The following is a 23,951-nucleotide window of genomic DNA, read 5'->3' on the forward strand; positions in this document are numbered from 1 at the left end:
TGTTTACAGTTTTAATATTTACGTTAATTTATGCTCATATATCTGATCCACTATTAATCTCCATGGATAAGGGTGATTCTTAAACTGACTTAAAAAGGACACTGACCAATCTGGAAGTAACATATAGCAAATATGTAAGCTACAGGCCATCAGCTCTCAGGCTTAAAGCTGTCTGGGCTTGTATTTTCTATTTCCCAGGTGTGTCAAATGTTTGTACTGCAATTGTCGTTCCAACAATGACATAAACTTCCAAGCACTGTGGTTGCCATTAAAGAGGGACATTCTCAACAAAAATGAGAGGCACTGATCCTTCAAATATGACAGAAGGGCTTTGATTGTGCCACTGGTGCTGCTCAGGAGTGTCACTGGATAGGATCACACCGTGAGTTGTGTTCTCCCTTTCAGCCCCTATGCACAAAGATAGCTACGTAGAGCTCAAAGGGAAAGAAGCTCTGAAAAGTGTCAAGCCAAACTATCTAACAACTAGGGGCGCTGAGTTGTGGAAGTGTTGTGGCTGTGCATGCAGTTATCATAAATATGCCTTTATGTGTCCAATTTAACAATGTAAAGAGCATTTGCAGCCACTGTTTGTTCACAATGTAATATTTCAACGGCTTGCTGTGGTGTCTGACATTTACATTGCTATTTTTTTTTTCTAAAGTAATTTTAGGCCAGACAGCACAAGCAGGGAAAATGAGCATTGGGAATAAATTCAGAGAGGAGCCCTCCTCTCTGCTTCCTGACTCACCCATAGCGTAGTCAATATTTGTCTGTCAGAGAGCTATTCAGAATGGTTTTAAAGTTTGACCTTAAAGGGTGCCTGGGGTATTTCTTTGAAAAAATTCACTAGTTCACACTATTGTTGTTTGTATAGTTAAAAATTCTGCAGAAACATTTAAAATTCTTTACAAAATGAGATATGGGGGAAAGTGTTTGCAAGTGTTAACAAGCATACACAAAGTAGATGGCCTAGTCACATTTTGTGTCAGAGTGGGATACATTCCCCCAGCTGGATCAGGGTGATAGAATGCAGTGAAGCAATGCTTCTGCTTGAGTAAGTGACCTGAGATTAGAAGAGCCTGCTGTCTCAAGAGCTCAGCTCCCTTCCAGACTTGCAGAACCAGCCTCGGCCATGCCTAAAACACTGAAAATGAGGGTCACTGGTCATGCATCAAAAGGGAGGCTTGTGAGAGAAACTGACTTGGACTGGAGGGTGGGTACAGACAGCTACAGGAGTTCAGAATACCATGGTCCTGTTCTTGGTTCTCTGGGGCAGCGTTTCCCATTTCCTGGAGAACCCCTTGTCCTGCATGTTTTAGATCGCTCCCTGCTCCAACACAGCTGATTTAAATGATCTGTTTGTTATTAAGCAGCTTTAGGAGTTTGTAACGAGTTGATCATTTGAATCAGCTGTGTTGGAGCAGGGAGAGATCTAAAACATGCAGGACAAGGGGTCCTCCAGGAGAGGTTTGGGAAACGCTGCTCTAGGGAGATGACTAGCAGTTCAAAGACTAGGTGTGTCAGCAGACACCATCATCCAAGCCAAGCATGTGAACAACATGATTTCTGGGTTTGAATCCAGTGACATGCTTTAAGAGTGCTTCCTGATCCTGGGGACACATTGTGCATGCTAGATTTCATTCCAGCTGAGTGCTTAATTAGTTAGGCATGATCAAGCTGTTAATTGAACACTGATCTGAGTTTGACATCATGTTGACTCCTGTGAATTGCAGATTACATTGTTGACTAAATGATATGTATTTATAAATATAAATGTGTGTTTATTAATTATTTTTGTACTTGTTGCTGGATCTATTTGAAGACAGGAGTGAGGATATGGTAGCATGCGTCAAAACGTTTGCGGCACCAGCGGCAGCCTCACTAACAGGCATACACACCTGAATTGTGTTGACAAAAGTGTGGCTTACTACCTTTATCAAGCCTTCTACTGGCCTTGTGCCCTTCTACTGCCCTTGTGTCTTTTGCAATGAAGCCCTGAACAGGGACTCTGTGTCTCAGCAATCCTTGTCCTCTACATCCTTCATGATTTGTTTCATATTTGTTTAAATTTTTTTTTTTAAAAATTGTTACTGTTTCTGTATTTTCTTTAGTTTCTTCTACCCTCTCAGAGTGTGGAGAATATAAACAGTAACTACACAAGTTTACTTTCTCTGGGTTTAGTGGGAACTGTGGATCTCTGGAGCTTGGTGGAGGACAGTACACCTAGATTATGAATACTGTATCATCCAATTTTTATGATTCCAAAAGAAGAGGCTAAAGCCTTTTCAACAACTGCAGCTAACATTTTGGTCACTGCTGTTCACACTGGTCAGAATGCCTAGAATCTAACAGACTCAAAGTGACGTGCTGACAGTCTTCATTAGCCTCCCCAACAGAGTGTATCGAAGAAAGAACTCTGAACTGTTCGTCAGCCTTTCTGACTCGGAGCAGAGTGGTGGTCGGCTCCGGGAAATCAGAGTGCTTACTCATTCCTCCCACACCTGCTGTAGTCTTGGCCAAAGATTCCCTGCCGACCCCTGTTGAACCTGCCTGAAATTTTCTCTGACCCGTTAATCCCTAGCATCTGCTGACCGCATATGTTCTCACTCACTCCATGCAAACCGGCCATCTCCAGGGTTCCGAGTGCAGTGGTCATCAGAGCTGGGCTGGGAGGCAAGCCACTTTAGTCGCAAACTTTTAGAACTGGGAATTTTTAAAAAATAGAACAGCCACCTACAGACCTGGGGAACTGCAGCGTACCAGTTTTCTCTACAATTCCACTATCTTAAGAATTATTAAGGAATAAAAGCTTTATTTTAGGCTTGTATGGTCATGATTTGTTGTATTGTTGTATTAATATACAACTTATTTTTGGCAATGGCCAAGATTAAGTCAAAATGGCTGTATCAAAATGACAATTAAATCAAACAAAAACAGATTGTCTAACATTCATCTGGCACTGTACCATGATACTTTTCTGAACCACAGATAATTGTGGTGCAAGATACCAGATATGAACCAATAATGGTGTTTTTTCTCTGCAAGTGACACCGTAGATTACATTGCATTGGTTATGCAACAGTAAACATTCTTGCCTCTCTGAACTTTAAAGACTTGTTTGGGTTGAAATATTATCAGATTCTTACACAAGCTGTAAAGAACTAGGATGGTATGCCTTCTCAATACTTCAGTTTAATTAGCAATTTACAGTTATGATATACTGTGAAAAAAGTGTGTGCTTCAAAATAATAGTGTACCATCCAAGTGATATTCTAATAAAATACAGATGGTACAAAACATAGGATACCTATGTACCTGTATGAACATATACAAGTAAATACATTTTATACAGCAAATGTTCACAAGGTTAGGATTGTTTTACCAAGGAGGTGCCTTATTGCACCTCAGTTACATTGGTAAAACTCCTACACTTTATTTCACTGATTTCATTTATATCTGCTTGGTTAGCAAATGTTTGCCTTGACCTTTTTGGTCCTTTACACAATAATGTGAGATTGGCAACTAATGGAATTCATGAATTATGTTCTTAAAGAAACCAACAAAACACACAGTACCAGTCAAAAGTTTGGCCACACCTGATTCAATACATTCTCTTAAAGATATTATCTTAAAGAAAAGCTTGAAATTTATTTCTTCACTATATATTTGTGTACGTATGACTTTCTTTCCAAAACAAACAAAAAAAAATTAACTGTAAAAAACATTTTTGTACTACTTTGAAGATTTGTTTAGCACTTTTTTGGTCACTGCATAATTCCATTTGTGTTATTTCATAGTTTTGATTTCTTTACTATTATTCTAAAACGTGGAAAATAACACATAAAGAAAAACCCTTTTATGAGTAGATGTGACCAAACTTTTGACTGGTACTCTGAAATCCATTTCTGCTGTTGTGCTTGGTTCTCAGCAGAGTCACAGTGTGGGATTTAAGAATGGTTCACATGGCCTCTTTGCTTGACAGTAAAAGATGGCTTGGGTAAATGGGGAGGCGGGTATAGCTGTGTCAAGCTGCTTAGGGATACAGAAACCAGTACAATCTCTGACCCTTATGAGTCATCAGGCTTGGACATGAGCTTTATTTCTCCTGTGCTGAATACTGTGTTTCAGTATTATTTATTTTTGCAGTTGCTCCTTTTCTCTGAATGTTATGAATGTCATATAAAACAGAGGCATGATACAAAAAGATGGGTCAAATGTAACTGTTTCAGTATTCACAACTGTTATAAATGGAACTTTCACACAGCACTCAAACCACAAACCTTAAAACTGCATAATTCAGCTAGCGGTTACATTATTAATCAGTCTTTCAAATGGTACATAATTTCAAATTCATTTGTTCAGTATCAAAAGCTGAGAAACGGAAAACAGTAAAGTATAACAGATCTATTATGTACCAGAAATGTACAATAAATCTTTATTAAATATATAATTTAATCATCTGATGGTGATGCAATAATTTGGCAAATTACTGCAAGCATCCACATGTAGTTTTTAGACAGAGTGAACTCTTGCCCTACAAATTCTAATGCTATTCATCGTTGATACAAGGTGACACAAGCTCTTAAAACCTTCAAATATACCAGTAACAGTATGATAAGTTCATTTGTTCAAAAGCTGAATCCAATGTGTTGCATTAATTAATTTCAAGGCAACATCACCACCAAATTGCACAGATATGTTTTCTCTGCAAGGGCATTTGTTTTAAAATACTTGGCTACATGTACACTGATTTTTTTTTTGGGTAAACCCTCTGGCTCACTCATTCACCCCTGTCGTTCTTTTGTATTGCTGTAAATGACCATTAACAACTGAAGACTGTCTTTGTTCAGCTTCATTTAATGATTGTTTCATTTTGTCAACCAATAAAATACTAAAATAGACCAACATGTGTTACATCATTACATAAGTGCATCACAAATTTAAATTCCATATCTAAAAATGTGTTTCTTACTGTAGGCAGTTACATTTTTCTGTGTATGCACTATATACAGTGCAAACTAATGCAGCTATACAGCATTAAAACCTTCTTCACTAACTCATATTATCCTACCCTCAAAAGGAATTAAAGTTCAGGGCTGACTAGTTAAGTTCCTGCCTTGGAACAGTATGTTCCATCTTCACTGGAGCACAGCTAGTAGTCGGGTAGTTTACTACAATAATTCAGTAAATGAATGCCTGTGTGCTGCAAGTAGAGTGCATACAACAACTGTGACATTATTTGTAATTTTTCCATTTGGTGTCACACTACATTACATTTTAAATAATTGCTACCCAGTCTGATTAGCAGTGATGCTCAACAAAAATTGTTCATATTTGTGACTTACCTAGCAGTAACACAAAATCTAAAACTCTACAGACTTGGTTTTGAGTTTCTTTAGTTTCCTTAATTTTCTACTTCCATCATAAAGTTGTAATGTTATACTGTACCATACTATGACTGGCCTTATATGGTTTCTGATTTGTTTTAAACTGAAAAAGGACAAATTGGAACCAATGTGTATTTTTCAACCAAGGAACAAATGTAGTAATCATGAAATAGCACTGAAAAGCCCATAAAAGAGACAAAAAATAGCTGAAAATACTACCCCTACTATATTCAAGAAATGTATAACTGTCGTGTACTTTGGGAAATGTACAACATACAACAAACATAAAAATATATGAGGCTAATGTAATTATTGAACCAAATGTGCTAGGGTACTGGTAAAATAGCGTATGTTTGGTCCTTAAAGTAACAAAGTTTGACACTGCAGTAGAGCGAGGCTGCATGTGCATGCACATGTGCACGTAATTTTATTGTGATGTGGCATACTCTTTAGGGAACACGATGAGATTTTTATCCTTAATTTAACCAGGCAGCTCAACTAAGAAGTCTACTCGCTTTCTCATTGGTGACCTAGGGAGACAAGGCGGGTTGGGAAGGCTATGGTACTGCAAATCCACTCAGCTCTACTAAGGGTGGTGGTGGCTGGGGACAGTTCAAATGCCAGATGTATTTAAAAGGCTGTAGGTTTGAATCCAAGGAGCAGCACTGTCATAGCCCTCAGGAAAGATAATTAACCTGGATTACTATATCAAGTAGAAATAAATTATATGAAAAATACATGTCTGCTTGGCAAACAAATAGTAATAACATGCAATCTACATCTGGAGGAAGAAATACTTCTCTAAAGAATATTTGGCATCAAAACAGGAAATCATATCTTGAGTAGGAGGTACTTACTCGCCCTGTTTTAGAGCTGAAATTAACAACAGCCATATAATTGCACTGCAATAATTTGGTAATACATGGTATTTATGACCATTTTTTCTTAGACGTATAATGATGAGCTATTGAAAAGCATACTATTTAGAAATAAAGATTTAGAAAATCAAAATGTCACCTTGCCAAAGACAGTTCTGTTCAGTTCATGGCTTATCAGATTTGCAACCTCAAAAGGTCTGTGACCGCAAAGGAAGATGGATGCTTGAGAATTGAGCCATCCTCCTCACTGACATAAAATGGATGCACTATTACTTTTACCTCATTGCCGAATCATAACAATAAATTTGGTCTATGCAGCAATGGCAAATGCCCATCCAGCTAAAAATCTCCATACTACCACAAAAAGAGATAAAAGTACTAGTGCACTCAGGGTGACAAACCCCAAACCTTAATGGACTGAACACTCATATGAAAACCCGAGCATGGGGGAGAGAGCACATCTGAGATTTTGGCAGAGACTATGTCTCTTAGGTAGCACAGTTAACATGATCGCCTGTTTTTGGCTCAAATCTTTGTGAATTTGGAAAACATGTTAAAGCAGTGGAGTGCTGAATTGATCAGATATTAACCACATTACCATTTAATATACAATTCCTTTAAGCCCATGAAAAAGGAATGCTCATCTGATGGAAAGCTTGACAATAGGGAAAATTATAGAAGGTGGGAAAATGGAAGGATCCTAGAGATAGTACGTCCATTTCCACTTCCCCCATACCTTCCACGTTCCAATCTGATCACTCTCTCAACACAGGCTACCTTCATAACAGTCAAGTTGATGGTGCAAATAGTATCATAGTTTGCTTTTTGAGACAAAGAAATAGTAGACAAAGTATTAAAGGTAAGCATTACTGCAGCTTTTTGTTCAGAGTTCATGATTTTCTATCACTTTAAATGATACTGATATATAGCAAACTGCACCAAAAGTTTTGGGGCTTGTGCTGCTTCATTCATTCTGCTTCAAGTTTTATTTCAACCCAGTAAACATACAGTGCCCAGTGTATTTACACGCTTGAGCTGCTAACGGCAGCAATGGAGGCACTGTCTGAAAAGGCGCAGGTGCAATGGTTCTTAGAGGATTTCACTCTGTGTCCCTCTAGTTATTATTCCTGGTTCTGTAGCCCATCTCCAAACAGCTGCCTGACTTCTTATCTGCCAGCAGATCAGAAAACACAAACACATACACACACACACACACGCACACAAAATACATACATACACATTCACATATATATATATATACACACACACACTTATAAAAACATCTGTCATCAAGTTAAATTCCATTAAATGAATGCAAAATATGAGTCTTTTTCAATTCAAGGTGTCATTTAACAGCTGTTGCTGGCTATTGTGATCAACATGATGTTAATAAGGGGGCAACAGAGATCTGGCAAAAAGAAGAAGAGGACAGTGGCTGCACATTTCAGTCCATTTTCTCTTGTTTTTAATTGGCAGGATATGTTTTCTTGCCTCATACGGAACCCAATTAAAACTTGTGTCGTAAAATTAAATGGTGCTGAAGTAAGAATTCTAAAATATCATATCACATCATGTGGTGGGGAGAATTAATATTGAGTTCATGAAATATGCTCTCAAAATCCCACAACCCACCAACTTTGTGTAACTGGCCTATCAGTGGCAGATATGATTCTTTTGTTTGCTAAAGCCCTGCAGGAAAATCAATGAAAGTTGTGATTATTAGCTCTACAAGAATGAGTTTCAACAGAATATGGTGCAGCTGCAACCAGTGACAATTCAAAGGCAGAAGCTAGAACAAATTTCACATATGGCTCTTCAAGATGTTTGAACCTGATAGAATCTACACTCCCAAGACCAGCCTGTGTTCTTAATTAATCCTGTCTGGGTTGCAGATTTATACAGCACAAGGGCATGCATAAATAGTGAAGAAAAAGTTGCAGCCGGGCTGTAAGGAGAAGGGAGAACAGACTCTGACACATTTGGATGAAGAATAATAGGATGCTCCCTCAGAAAGCTGTGCAGATCTGCCCTATGTTCAAACAGGCGTCTCTCCCTGGTCATGAATATTTATATCTTATATCTGTTTGGAGGAGCTGCACTCTGTTCTTTTGGAACGTACAGCATATTACACTGCCTTATCTCTCCTGGATCTCTGCCTCGTATCAGAGGTAATTTTTTTTATTACAGTGCATCGTCTCTGGGCACATTACTGAATCGATGTCATTGACCCCAGAGATTAGTGTTCATACCAGCCTCAATGCATCACATACAGCAGGAAGTGCAGACCAATAGCGCAGGCACTCCTTGCACTGCAGATCTGAGGAGCGAGGGTAAAGAAAATGTGCCATACTAAACAGCAAAAAAAAAAAAAAATCAAGATGTTAACCTTGAGCAAAGTATTTCATGGAGAAGTGAGACAGAGGAAAAGTTATGAGGAAAAGACATTGGCAGGAAAGCAGGAAATTAAATGTGCGTGCAGGAAAACAAACAAACCTCCAAAGCACAATATTCCATCTTTTAGGCTTATTAGTTATTAGGAAAGCTCCTTTGATGGCGGTCGACTTCCTCATTTCACCTCTGTGTCATGAAGGACATCCAACCTCCTATTAACTGGACCCAAGCTGGCCTGATGTAAAGCACAGGGATCCTTCTGTCTGTTTCCCAGAGTCGAAATGAGAACTGGAGGAGAGATGAGCCGTATCTTCGAGTATGTTGGTCGACAGATGTCAGCTCAGTGGGGTCCTCGAGCTACAGGGGTTGCTGTGACTAAATCAGGAAATTGACTGACGTTAATTAAGTCAGAAGAGTAAGTGCTTGCTAGAGACTATTCTAAAAGCAGTTATGAAGACACAGTCCCGGCACTGTTCTCATTAATTCAGTCATTATATAATTTATCATAATGTACCATCGATATCAAATGAACTGTACTGGATTGTGAGGCTTTTCTGCAGATCCTCCCACCATCTGAGATGCAATGAAGAAGTATGTTGCGATGCTATTGGTGATCCAAGCTGGCACTGCGTGACTAGGATTCTATTTGTAACATGGCTGCTGTCATCAATCGTACAGAGAAGACTTGATAACATCACTAATATTGTGCAGACACAATCAGGGATCTCAAGCAGGTAGTGTTGTTGACATTGATCATTGAACAAAGAAACTTAAAGCATGACTACCACATCTGGGATACTGTGGGATTATTAATTGTCTCTATTCATATTTGTGTAAACTACAAATCAGTTATCATGAGTGGCCATGAAAGCTACTTCAAGGCAATACAGCGGATGTTTATGTTAATATTAAAATTCCTATGCTTTTTAATGGTAGGTGGTTGGCTTTGATTCCATCCAAAATTTTTTCCTCAAATCAATCACTTTTTCATAACTATGATCTGTCACAGCTCTTTACCTCAACAAATGCCACAGTTCTGTTGTTTGGAATTTACTTCACACAGAGTCAAGTTAAAATGACTGGAATAAAGTAGTCTGACATGGAAAGCAAGTAGAATTTTTAAGAACTCATGCTTGGATCTTTTGGTCACAGATGAGTGTTGACATATTACTAAGGTAAACACTCATTTAGTTTTCAAGTGCAACAGGATGATAGAAACACAAATTAGGATAGCAATAATATGTTAATGCACACCCAATAAGACTTTTACCCTCACCTTTTGCATGCATGGTGACTGTTCCTTCAGATTTAATCACTCTGAAAAAATCATAATAGCAAATGAGCAATATTTACAGAGTCAAAATACCCATAGAGCTAGCATGTTGCATGTTTGGTTTTGGTACTCCTAAGTTTATTTGTAATAAATTCAGTACACCTACGCTCCTATTGGCAGCAGAGATACCCCTGCTGATATGATAAATGGCAGTCTTGCTTGTTTCCTTCATTATCTGAATGGTGGAGTGTGCATACTTCTACCATGGAAAAACTCAGAGGTGAGCCACATGACAAGATATATTTGTTCATAGAGGAGTAAGACTGGCTTAGCTTCACTTACCTGGCTTTACCTCTAATTACACTGCATAATTAAGTTATAAGGAAATATAAAATATTAGCCCATATATTTTAACTGGAAAGCTAAGGATCAATGTCTGAATGTATCTGTTTTTAAAACTTTGGGTCAGTGTTATTTTCTTCTGTGTTTGTCCATTTGTAAGTAAGAATCATTTTCAAATTGATCTGTCTTGAGGATAGACTGAACTGGAGGTGAATTTGTGGATCCGACTCGTACTCCCGTGCATCGATACCTTGGCAGAAGATTACGTGATTCATTTTAATTTATGTAAGCTATTCATTCGGCGAGCTTTACCCTCCCTCTCTGTGGATGAGTGTCCTGTTCTTATCCCCGTATGCTTTCACTGCGCTTCGTCTAACCTTGCGGCGACATTATTTATTTAACGACAGTGAAAGAGCTGCGCCCCGGACCTGATTCTTATCTTGATACAACCACAGTGCATTACATGCACTCAAAACACCCCCTGATCATTAGGCCAGAAAAACAAACAGTGTCGCCAATCACCGCTAAAGCGTTTCATCAAGATGTGGATTCTTACTCCCTTGATCAGTGAAGCATGTGGCGGGCAGATTGACACCATCAAGAATGTTTCTGACTCACAGCGTTTTTAAAATATAAAATCTTGTATTGACAGAACGAGGTCAGACCGTATTGATCAGGTAATCGATGCGTGAAGTGATGGGGAGAGACCGTAGACATTAGGTGGCATTCTGGTGATACGGTAGGTTGTACAATATAATTGCAGTGTCAGGAACACTAGAAGTGGTTTAGAATACATCCAGTCTGAACATGTTTGCACCACTAACATCAGATATGACAAAAATAGGCAAGTGAATGTCTAAACAGGCTCTTCTTCATAATTCCTGGAGGTCTCAATACATCAGGGGCTAGAGTCCTGCAGACATAATGGTAATCTATCAAATGGGCAACTAAATTACTAACGTAAGAAAGCTGATGAGTGGAGGTATAAAGCAATCTGGAGGAAGTCTAAAATGACGAATGGTGGATAGTAATTCACCATGATAATGGTAATGTATTTGCCAGTGACCACCTGTCTGCAGCAGTACCACTGAGGTATAGTTTAAAGTAATATAATGCACTGTCTGAAACCGTATAAGAAAAAATGTCTCTTTGTAGAAAATTCAAAGAGAGAAGTAGAGTAAAAAGCCCAAAGGTGAAGTCCGCCTCCAGAAGCCACAAGACCAAAAGGTATATTTCTGTTACACAGGTTAGAACACCTTCATTAGAAATTACGTCCAGAGCAAAGATGGCCAGGTTTTGATTGCTGTGGTAACTTCAATGATGCATGACATCTGCACACCCTAATACCAGACCGATGCTGCCCAGTCCATGCTGGCTGGATTACTGATGGTACAGCTACGCCCCCTCCTCAATGTTAAAGCTTCGGTAACAGTTGATTCACACCTTTTATGCAAATTTTCCTCTTAAAATTCATACTAAATATCACTGAAAGGAAATACTTTCCATTTTCACTCCATCTTGTAAACCGTTTTACTATAAGGGGGGGGGGGGATGCTTCAGCTCCACAGGAGTTCCAGATTTCAGCTTTTTAAGAGTTGTTACCTGCATTTTTGTTGCTTGGAGCCCCTCGTTAGCGCTACAAAGAAGCAGAAAAGGAAGCCAGCAGGATGTTACCCCTGTGGTTATCAGCATGCCAGCGCTCTCTCAAATTAGAGATAAGTTTTATCCATGGGTCGCAGTTTCTTACCCCATGAGGATCCTCTGCTGACACCCAAGCCAATAGCCATGGGCACTTAACCAAGGTCAACCGTCAGCAGTTCACCTGATATTACAGAACTACATAGCCTTTCCATAGTTGTACACACTCCAGATTTTCAAAGCAGAGTTATGGAAAAAAAAATTTAAGGAAAATTTAAAAATAAATAAAAACTCAAAACATTGAAAGTGTTCACCCAGTTGTTTACAAATGATGTTTCTTTGAATTTTTGTGTTTATATTTCCATTTGGTCCACAAAAATTAGACTTTTTTGCTTGAAATACAAACAAACCATATGTCATGGATTAACTCCCCCTCTAAGGAATATGCTACCATTTCAATATCCCCTAATGATAAAAATACTGCATGAAATGCATACTGGTTTTTGTCTCCTAAAAATTCCACTTAATCATATCTTGAAAAAAACAAACAAACAAAAAAATGTAATAATACTATGTAGACTTCGGGATATAAGGAGACAACAGGGGTGCGCTGAGGTCCATCTGGGGGTGCAATGCACCCCTAAGCACCCTCATAGCGCCGGTCTTGCACTTAATTCTGAGAACCATTGTCCTTCCATTACTGCACCTACTATTTAGAGCCAATGACATGCACAGAGGTTGCTTATCAAATTAGACACAAAGGACACATTGTAAAAACAACATTAAACTGCTAAACTGTATTTGCTTGATTCCTGTATTGCATATGCTTGTAACTTTTTAGAGCCAGAAACTACAGTAGATATAAGACATATAAATGTAGATATGTTTCTCATTATTTCTATTATTTGGCACATGGATATTAAAAATGAAATGATCAAAAACCTGCATTAGCCCACACAACCCACAGCAAGGTTTTAATAGTAGCCTAATTTGGCATAAAAATTGCTGATGTGGCAGCTGTAATATCTGGCCACCACCAGTGCCCTGGACTGTGAACAGAAGTGCTGCAGTTTTATTAACATAAGATAACCCTGTCTGATGTGACCACACATTTCCAAAGCATGCTATATTCACAGTGCAGGGGTGCTGGCCTCTATAGGAATGTTAGGCAAAGCCTAACTTTCCAACTTTTTAAAAGCGATCTCTTATTTTTTCTGTTGGCTTAAAAATGTGTTCATTAAAAACAATAAGGAAGAACAAACAATGTTCACAATTATTGTATTCAGAGTACACCCCGAGCCATAGTTTCCACATGGCAAGGTTTGTGGCATGCACAGTCTTCTCACTGAATCATCACAGCCACTGGTTACAGCCACTGGTTAAATGCAGAATGCTACTATCTGTAGCTAGCTAAGTAATAACATGTAGACCTGAAGACCATGTAGACCTAAGACCTTTTTGTTTGAAATTTATTTACTTTCACTAACTGATACTGTGTTTGGATAAAGTGTCCTGTATGTGAAACAAGAGCTGTTTTCTGTTATAAAACCTGAGGGCTGAGAAGGCAGAGACAAGTTTACTATGCTTTGTTATCACTGGGTAAGTAAATTATTATGATTACTATACTTGTTTGCATCAGTGTTCTATTTCACCTATAGCTAGCTGTCTGTTTTCAAAATGTGTAACATCTGCATGATTTCTTCTTTTTGGCCTCATCGCTGAAACACTCATTTGGGTGGCCTTTTTATACATGCAAAGTAAATGTTTGTGTAGTTACTATCAACTGATAGTAATAATAATAGTGAAATGTGAGGGGGAAAATGTGAAAAATGGCATATCTATCTGCTACATATTGTGCACAGGCATTTGCCCACAAGTCTCCTTCTATCAGTGAAATCTTTCAAAGTATAAGAAGTGAGCTGATAAGTTTGAAAGCTCTTCTACTAAAATATACTGGGAACAGTCTGTGGTTCTTAACAGATATAAACAGAAATTCTGCACAACATTTTTATATGGTGCCGGGAGAAGATAATGCCCAAAATACTGACGGTAAAAGAGTCAGGTACCACACATAGTTTATTGTTTATTGTTAATTGTTTTTGTTGAACAGACATTTGTCAAGATTATCACTAGTCACAAAGGTCATGCAGGCTGACAGGACAATGTCTTAAACATCTGGAGAGAAGTCCAGTCTGAAAGGGAGTCATCTCTTTAATTATAATACAATAAATTGAAAGAGGCCATGCAGGTTGTTACATAACTCCCACTGGTAATTTGGTGTAAAAGCACAGTTTGTACTGAAATTGTAAGTAGGTCATTTTGGGAGATGCTGAAATATGATGCGGTATGCATTCAGCTTTAAGTTATTGAAAACATAATTATCTGACAAAAGTATAAATAAATAGAGGTGAATTGCTTAAGTACTAGTATTCATTTGTTATAATGCAAGTGAGGTGGCAAGGCCTCCTTGTTTATTTTCAAAGCTGGATAATATCATATATGCACATTTAAACTGCATATATTTTGGCTTTTGTGTTTGAAAGACATGAGTAGAATCTATTTTTTTATCAGAACTTTTAAAGAAGTAGAAGTAGTTAATTTAAATTAACTTAAGTTCACACTGCATCCCTAAAACCATTCTTTATATGTTTATTTTCGATAGGTTGTCCACTGAGATCTCTACAGATTCACATGAAAGAAAAAGTGCTCACCCTTCACGCTTTCCGCAACATTGATAATCTGACTTTATTGAATTTTCTGCAAGATGTCTCTCATCTCGTTTATGAACATACCAATTTGTTTAATCAATTAAAAAAAAAGACTATGGCAGACATTCAGTCTAGCTGCTACTGTGCTTTGTTCATAAACACTGAGAGAGGAATTTATGCAAATGTTACAGTTTAATCAATGTTTTCACATCAACTTACATTTCTTTTCAGAGATGGCTGAAAGATATATATGTCAGTAAGTTGTATACTTTAAGTTATAAAACACTGAAAATTGTAACTAAATTAATCTTTGCTCAACACCATGTAGTAATGTAAGTATTAGTTGGCAAGTATTACTCCTTTTATACTTGAAATGTGAGGAAAGTACTTTTCTTAAATGTTTTTCTTAAGTGCATGCATTGCAATGTTAGCGTTTTTTGTATTTTCTCATGTAAAATAAAGGCATTTTAGTGATTTTCTGATACCTGTGCTGTAGAGTTTTTGGAAGATACTTGTTTTTTGCATTTTTGAAAAAAATTCAAAAAGGGCAATGACCTATGTATATATGTGTCTTGCCACCACACTAATTTTGCTAGTAAGGTAATCAGGTACATAAACAAACACACATACCTCCTTATCCTGATGTCAGACCTCATGTCATCTTATGTTCCTGCAGTATAACTCGCAACACTATATGCTACAGCTAGAAATGCTATCTGACATAACATAAAATTAGCCAACGAGCTAAGTGACGTTTAAAATACAATACTACTGAATGGCTTAACACTCATTTTTTATTCAATCACCACAGTGAGTTTAGAATTTCACTGAGAGGAAGCATCATTATCTGCTTCATAGGTGGTAACACTACTCCTTGCAGACTGCATTTTGGAAAAACATACATACTAAAATTAGGAAACTGAGAAGCATTTCTGTGCTGGGGGAAATTATTCTTAAATAAATACAGTATTCAAACGCTAATTTAAAGATACTTTGGAGAGCGAGTAGTAGCCATTTTAAATGTATGAATTGCATTTTTCAAAATGTAATTTTCCTACCTATCTAGCTGAAAATAATATTTTGCAGTTAGTTACGTAGCCATGTAGCCAGCCAGTTAGATGGCACACTGGCTGAAAATGGAATTAGCTAGGTAGTTAGCTGGTTGACCGGTAACTCTTTTTAACCAAGTAGGTGATGGATTGCAGCTACTTGTAGCTGTCAATACTGCACCTAGATTAAGAATATTAAGGCCAGCATTTATACCTGTTGTAAGCTGACATTTAAGGTGATGTTCAGTGGCGTTGTTAGGTCCGATCATTCAGAGCGGAACTTGACTTGCAGCGTCCGAAGGTGTGATAATTTTTACTTATTATAAAGGTAGATATAACCTCCCCAACCTACCCATGCCGATCTCCCTTTAAAAAAAAAAAAAAAAATACAATCCCCAGGCCAACTTGACTTAGCCCCTGATCTTTTCAATAGCTAGAAACGCCCCTGGTGATGTTATAGTTAAATTTAAAGCTTAGGAAATGCATTTTATAATTCTTTTACAGCCTGTAAAGGTTATATTTTGCTATATTAGCATTATAATTCATATTTAGCTAGGGTTCATGAACAAACAAGATGGCTGTCATTTTCTGTCAAGGGCAGAGAGTGTCTTGCACTCAGCATCAATGAATAGATATGGTAATTGGCTGAATATGAGGAGAGACCAATGGTAAATATGCATAAGCTGAGGTTCTGTAACGCTCTTGATGATGAAACACAGCAGGAAATTTATAATTAAGAAGAATAAGATATGGAAGAAAATGGGAATGGTTGGGATACTGGTCATGTGGTCCTGTGTCGTGGTACAGTATCTACAAATGTTTAATAAACAAGTTAACTACTGTAACACATACCAGTGTAACTGAAATCTGATTAATCTAATAATTTCTTTAACTAACAGAAAAATATCAACTAATATCATGTATCACTGTATTTTAATTTGAGGTTTTAGCTGAATTATTTTTCAGTTCTGAACAGCTTTTTACATTAGTTAGTTTAACACTTTACTATATGGCTTTTATGTCCCCAGTGGCATTTGCTAGGGTTTTGGTGATTAATGCGTATAAATGGTCAGTTTGCCCTATAAGAACAGTATATGCTGGAGAAAGAGCTGTCATATATTTTGCTGAATATATGCATTGAGTTTAAGCTTTTGGAGCTTGCATGCATTTACTGCAATAATTCTTTTAAATTCAATTAAAATTTTTGCGCTATTTTCAAAATAAAAACAATTTATATTTAAACACATTTCTTACAGCCAGTTTGGATTATTGTTTACTTTGATTTCTGTATTTTTGTTTTTGCATTTTGCATCTTGGAATAAAATATGTTTATTGTGTCATTTTCACTTCAGTATACTTCTTCACCTTTACTGCGCCAGCCAACCAAGCCCATCCTCTTCAATTAATGAAATGGATTCTAGCAATATATCTGACTTTTCTATAAAACGTGTTCATGCCGGTGACACTTATGAGCCATTTATATTCCCACCTAGCTTTGGCTGAAGCTCAGGGGGCTAAACAGCAGGAATTCAATCCTGGAGGATTCCACTTAAAAAGTCCTTTCCGACAGAGAAGGAAAATTATTCCGCAAATTCATTTCCGACCAGCAGCCCCTGCCTGAGAGAGAATGTGAAAACAAAGGGCCGGGGGCATGCTTCCAGGCACACCCTGCTATTCTGCCGGAGACATCCAAGGAAAGGCTGTCCCTTCAACACTGAGAGAAACAAATGGTCTAGCTAATGACAGCGTTTCACTCCCCGTGTCATCTCTGAGACGGTGTGAATACAACAACCTCCTTTTAGAGAGCTTTGCTCTCAGAGGAAATTATTCATATTTTCTTTTAGCTGTGAAACTAATTGAAACCAGTGATGTGGCTACCTGTGTCCACAGAAGATTGTTAAAATAGTACATGAACAAAGCAATTATAATATTCACATATATACATGTACATACAGTACATGCATTACATATGAATGATATGCCCTCATATTTTCCTGGAGGAGTTTTTTTTTTCTAGCTCTCAGGACTGTGAAGAGAAATTAATTTTGATATAAACTGATTATCAGTCATTTCATTGGTTTATTGCTCAGGTGGAAAAAAACAGGCCTGTGGCCACCCATTTTAAGAACAGAAAAAGAATAAAACACAATTGTGACCCTTCCCAAGTGACCCCTATAATCAGTAACATATGGGAAAACAAATACAAGAAAAACAACTTTCCTGAGACATACTTACTTGGTCAGTAGCTCAAGAGCAAGGGGAAATAAGCCAGAGAGCACAGCAGATTAAATGGCTCATATCAACACAGCACATTTCCTCTAACCATAATATGATTTATGTTATAATGTGCCCAATACTGTCTCGCTAAACTTTCAGTGCATGGAAGAGAAATCGATATTCAAAAAGGTTTATCCAAATGCATTCTGATTGTGTGCTATTGTTTATTCAACATATTGCTTATTACTGTGAATCTGAGACATTCCCTGTGGGAATTTCACAACCCAGAATAAATCCCTTCACATTATTGATGCTAATATTAAATTGTTACTTAGTTCTTTCCCCTGGCACACCCTGATGCAAATGCTATGACTTAACTTATCGTGACTTAATTTCTTTGCTTTACTTCAGCAATTGATAGGTTTTTCAACAATGGAGACTTGTTACATTCCGACACAATCATGCAAGTACACAAAATATGATTGAAGTATTACTATTGATGAATGTTACTGTCTGAATCTGACATATGGTTTACAATAGTTTTTCATACCTCATTTGAACTAATACACAAATTTTTGTATATTTTCTTTATATTAGTGTGGCTGTAACTGTGGCTAACTATGAGCATTTTAGACCTCGATTAGTAAGACTAAGCAGTGCATGCTTTTTGAGTCTTGGCCCACTTCCTTGTCAGTAATATATAGACTCAAGCGGACTTGTGTACAACAGTTCCCTTACTGTTGGATATTGATCTCCACATCTCTTCCTCTTACTTTATTCTAGCTTTAAAGCATTGTTGTATATTCAAGTTGCACTATCTGCGTTTGGCAACATTTCGGGAGCTGAAACAGCTGCTGTTTAGTCTGCCAGGTATTATGAGTGCAGTTATATCTAGATGCATAGTTTGTATATTAAACCTCTTTGTCCTTGCAGACATTGCACAAATGGCCCACCGTGGTGTTGGAGATATTGAGAAATGTGCAGACACCCTGCCCTGTGCGTGCACAGCACACCTCTTCTGCAGTGAACTTGAGTGGAACCACAGTTGTATGGGTGTGTTTAAGGCCTTAGTGTCTCCGTATGGTGTGTTCCACCATTGAAAAGCTCCAGCATTATCCGGGTTCAATGTCCTCATTGCTCTAGTTCAGATTGTCTGTGGCCTGTACAATGTTAGAGTGTGATTAGGGACATGCATACAATGTGGAATGCTGGCGGAGATTAATAAGGAAGTGCTAAGGGTAAATAACACCTGGCAGCTAACCAATGACCTGTATGTTCCCAGGGGGCTGGGTGTCCTGTCCTGTGCTCACTGGAACACCAGTCTCTACCGCTCTCTGACAAATGGAACAAAAACATGCATGATTCACAAACAAGCCGAGGGGAAAACAGGCAAACTTGACTGGGTCCATTTGTTACCTCATGGATTTTCTGTACAGGTCTCCCTTCCATATTGTGTGGGGGAAACTATGTAAAAAAATATATGTTTTTCTCTCATATACCCTTATTGCCTGCAGTGACGTAATGATGGGGTGTCTGTGCCTGTTGCCAATGTAATTAATTTTGATTGGAGTTGCAGAGATTACTGATTAGTTCCTTTGTGGAGTCTCTCCCATTAACGTGGAAAAGGAGATATAATCTCGATCAGTGTGTAAGATTAGGGCTCACTAATTATTTCTGAAAGTTAATGGAAATGGAGGCAATCGGCCTTTACTGGAACCTTCTCCCTTAAGGCATTTTAAATGGGCAGAGCATTGCATCCTTTTGTACGTAATCTTGAATGACTTTGGGTCATTCTGTCTTGGTTAGTGTTGTGTTTTTGTATGTGGTTGGAATTTATACAGTATGTGTGTGTGTGTGTGTGTGTGTGTATATATATATATATATATATATATATATATAAAATATAGTACAGTATATAGTATATATGTATGTATATGTGTATATATATATATATATATATATATATATATATATATATATATATATATATATAGTATAAATGGAGCTATATATGGAGCAGGCATACTGTTAATTTAAGCGATGGTTGAAGTGCAAGAACAGAAGTGTCAAAAGTCAAAAACAAGCACACCACAGACATTATACACTATGTCTCTAAGATTTTGTTTAGGAAAGCAGTAGTAATTTAGTGTGCACAGATCCGCTTAGGTTTGGCTTTTGTTGCATTATTCATACGTATACTATACCTTCTCACCCTGTTACAGCATATACAACAGAAGGTTTTCCCAAGCACAGCAGCCAAAAACATTATAACATGTATAAGGCATAACTCACAAACATTATTTTTAATATTATTGCTACATATTAGCCTTTATTAGACATTTGGTATAAGTGATTTATTTTGCTTATAATAATTATGATATACCTAGATTCTAATGGCAATGTAATGTGTAGTACCTTGCAGCAACATCTAAAAGCAATAACCATTTAGCTTTCCCTAATGCATTTTGTTGTTGTAACCTCGTCTTGAAGCTAAATTGAGGATTTATGTCCACCGAGCTTAAGGTGGACTTTCTATATGCGAGCTATTTGCAGAACACAGTTGGTTTAAATACATACAGATACATTCAATTAATTGTCTATGTGTCTAACATGAAACTACCTGGGAGCCTATTTGCTGCCTTAAAATAATTCACAACTTCAAATGGAGTGTAACACATGTCTTTTCGCACTGTTTGGTAATGGAAAACCAATACTATGTGCTCACGGCAAGTATCAATTTGACAGGTAATTCAATTCACTTTCTAATTAGCAGGAAAAACAACATTCTAGTAAATATGTATTTATAATGAATATGCTGCTGAAGGGACTAAATTGTTAATAAGCTTTAAAGAAATGATTTTGTGAGAAAGGGATGGAAGAAGGATTTAAACTGTAGGCTAAACCTTGACAATTAATCAACTGCATTCATATGATGTCACACATAATGTTCAGAATTGCAGTGTGTATAACATACTAATTCTTAAAATCTGGTGCTTATTTATTTTCTGCAGCAATAATAGTAATACATATGAGACATTGAAAGCAAATGCATTGTTTTGTTGCAATTACTTTTTGAATCACCAGAAGGCAACAATTAAATTAACCTTTTCGGTATTTTACTTTAAGTGTGCAGCCCATTCCTCCATCAGCTTTTCCTTGTATGACCCCATTCATCACTGAACATAATTTACACCCACGAAAGTGTACTGACTTGTTAAATATGTGATGATCAGAGAGTGGGAACTCATAAACCTATGCATTATCACAAGTTCAAACAATGAAACAAAAAATGGCGATGAGTAGCATATGATAAATGTATATTTTACTTTTGTAAAATACGTCTATTTTTTTATTTAACAGACATAGTTTAAGCGGACGCGGGCGACTGAGGTACTGGACCCCACTTTGAATCGCAGGTGAAACTAGGCATTTACAATTTGTTGCATCGTTTTACTCTAACCGTAGGTCCACCGGTAGATCATCCCCCTGACCGCAATTCCTTGAGCGAAAACGTTGAGCTTTCATCGAGAGACCTGCTGGCTGAGTACCACAAGGCAACGCGCACCAAAGCTATTTGTGGACTGGTAGGTAGGTGTGTGCCATTCACCTTCCGTTAAGAAACAAGAGTCGTCCACGGCTGCCCAACACCCCGTCATCAAGGTGCTGTAAAGAAACGAACTGATAACTTCCTTTGGAGTCCTCTCCAGTACTCCAGTTGCATGTTAAAGCAACTGTGATTTCCACCCCGTCAATCGTCCAGTAACCTGAAGTGTACAGGGACAACTTTTTATTGAGTCTGCGATAGTAATTTTGCTTGGCGTGACTAGAAGTACTTTGTATGTGTCGTCTAGCTAAAACCATTGCGTGCATTTTGGCAATTTAAAGCCGAAGTGCCAAATGGGATTATGTTTGTCCAGTGGTCCCTAGAAAAAATAGCCAAAATCTCGTTATGATCAAAGTACTATGTTGGGCAAAGTCACCAGTCTCGTGTTAAAACAATATTCTCATTGTTTGGCCTTGGTCAAGTATCAGAGCGAAGCCTATTGTGATTTAGCACGGCTTCCCTTCTGCAGCCTTCAAAAGTACACACATGGTGTATGCTCAAGGCGTGTTATATTGTATGGTACGAAAGCGTGATCGTCTGCTGGTCAAATCTGTCACCTTCGATGGCAAGTATATGAATTGGTTGCTCTGAAAGAACTCCAGTGTGTTAAAATGCGTCTTGTCCGTTTGTCCTTCATTCGCGCACACCAACTGGTGTTTTGTTAGAATCACGCATATCGTATTATGCGTATTATTTGCATCACAGCAAATTCATAGGAGCGAAACAGTTTTTCGGTGTTCACTAAGATATTGTCTAAAATGTAGTATACCTTTGCCAACGTAATATCATGTTCAAATCGGATGGGTGATACGCGCATAATTCTGAGAATCTATAACGCTTGTCTGTCTTGGTGTTTTATGTATAGCAGCAGCTACATTCACAGATATGAGCCACACATCATTTATTCAAAATTCAAAACATCTGAGCCTTTTAAGCCACGAAAAAATGGGGCAAATTGAAAGTAAAGTAAATACCCACATTTATTTTTTTTTTTTTCCTGCTGCCCCAAGTTTCTTAGAAAGACCTGACAGTACAGTACCGTTCCCGGGAAAACGGGCGATGACTATGGAAAGTGTCCAGCATTACTTGTTATCAGAAACTGACAGCACCGGCGGCACCTTTGAGTCACAAACTGCGGGACACCATGCGCTTGAAATTCTAGGCACCGGTCAAAATGGGTTTAATTGTGTGTAGACTGTTCACAGTTACAATACGCAGTGTTGTAACATCAGTTTATGTCAATTCTCACTGTTTTATCAGCCATGTGCAATTCTACACCCCGAAGTACGAAGGCATATACGCCACATGTAGCGAGCCACTTATTTCGCAGAAAAAAAGGCAGGCTATGCATTATAGCTGCCTGATTTGTACTGAAACGCGTTGGGCACACAGCTGTCGGATATTCTACAACGAACTGAAAATTGTGAGCCAACCAAGCAAATATTATCACCTTACCTTCAGCCAAAAGGCGCATTGCATGAACAAATGATGGGTCCAGGCTATCTTTTTCGGCCATCAGCTCTGGTAAGTATTTGTCTTGATCCATTACAGGTCTCCTCTCCAATTCACCGCTTTTGCAGGTGAGACGAAAAAAGTGGTGGATCTCGGAATATTAGCCTCGGTCCTCGGTTCTAATTTTCTATACCGCCGCTGCGAGAAAAGCCGTAACGAATCTCACCAAATGAGCGCGGCACTGTTATGTGGAAGAATTCAGAGCTTGAAGCCCATCTCCCGAGCTCAGTGGCGAGTCTCTCCTGCAGCAGGTCCCACCTTAGCTACCGATGCGCTGCGTGCTGCTTGCCCGCCCCCCTAACATGATTGGTCGTATCACACAACAGACTATTTGCAAACCACAAATGGTCGCTGCACCGCTAAAATAACGAGATTGACAGAGAATATTTTCCACCTCTCGGTTGCTGGCCGTGGTGCTGAACATTATTTACACGTGGGGGAACGAAATGGTGAAGCCAGGCAACTGAAGCTAGAAAGAGTAGAGACCGTAGTCACCCATTCAAGTCTAACAATAGGCCAGCGAAACCACTGGCCTCATTCACGTCGCCCGTTATTTCCTTTCAAACCATGTTCTAAGGTGTGAATTTACCACTAGTCGAAAGAAATGCAGCATGACTGTGAATCATATGATTATCAACGCCATTAACAAATTCTCAGTTGTGCCATCACACCATAAAATATGTTGACACTCGCTGAAAAGCAAAAACAGGAGCACAAGGACTTGAGCACTCTAATTAAAAGAATCGGAATGCTTCTAAAATACAACGTGAACGTTTAATTCGTCATTAAATAGATATATTGCCCAGAAAAGACTCTAAGCAGGTATTGTGTGTGAATACTCTAATTAAATTTTGTTTTCACTTTTTTTGATCGAAGTGAAGTTGCGCACATGACTGAGGAAATCCAGTCCCAACCCAAATCAAGGACATTCTATTTAAGATAGAGAACTACG

The 23,951-nt window shown here is 38.1% G+C and overlaps 1 protein-coding gene across 2 annotated transcripts in view; it reads right to left on the reverse strand.

Annotated features, from left to right (window-relative positions):
* khdrbs2 (KH domain containing, RNA binding, signal transduction associated 2) overlaps positions 1-23,219 on the reverse strand; it is a 99,911-nt gene extending 76,692 nt beyond the window's left edge. For both annotated transcript variants that reach the window (XM_036547336.1, XM_036547335.1), the window contains exon 1: positions 22,943-23,219. In XM_036547336.1, the coding sequence (XP_036403229.1) occupies positions 22,943-23,033 (91 nt within the window). In that variant the 5' untranslated portion in view covers positions 23,034-23,219. The remainder of the gene's footprint in view (positions 1-22,942) is intronic.
* Between the last annotated feature and the right edge of the window lie 732 nt (positions 23,220-23,951).

Source organism: Megalops cyprinoides, chromosome 15 (assembly GCF_013368585.1).
Source record: "Megalops cyprinoides isolate fMegCyp1 chromosome 15, fMegCyp1.pri, whole genome shotgun sequence".
NCBI lineage: Eukaryota > Metazoa > Chordata > Actinopteri > Elopiformes > Megalopidae > Megalops > Megalops cyprinoides.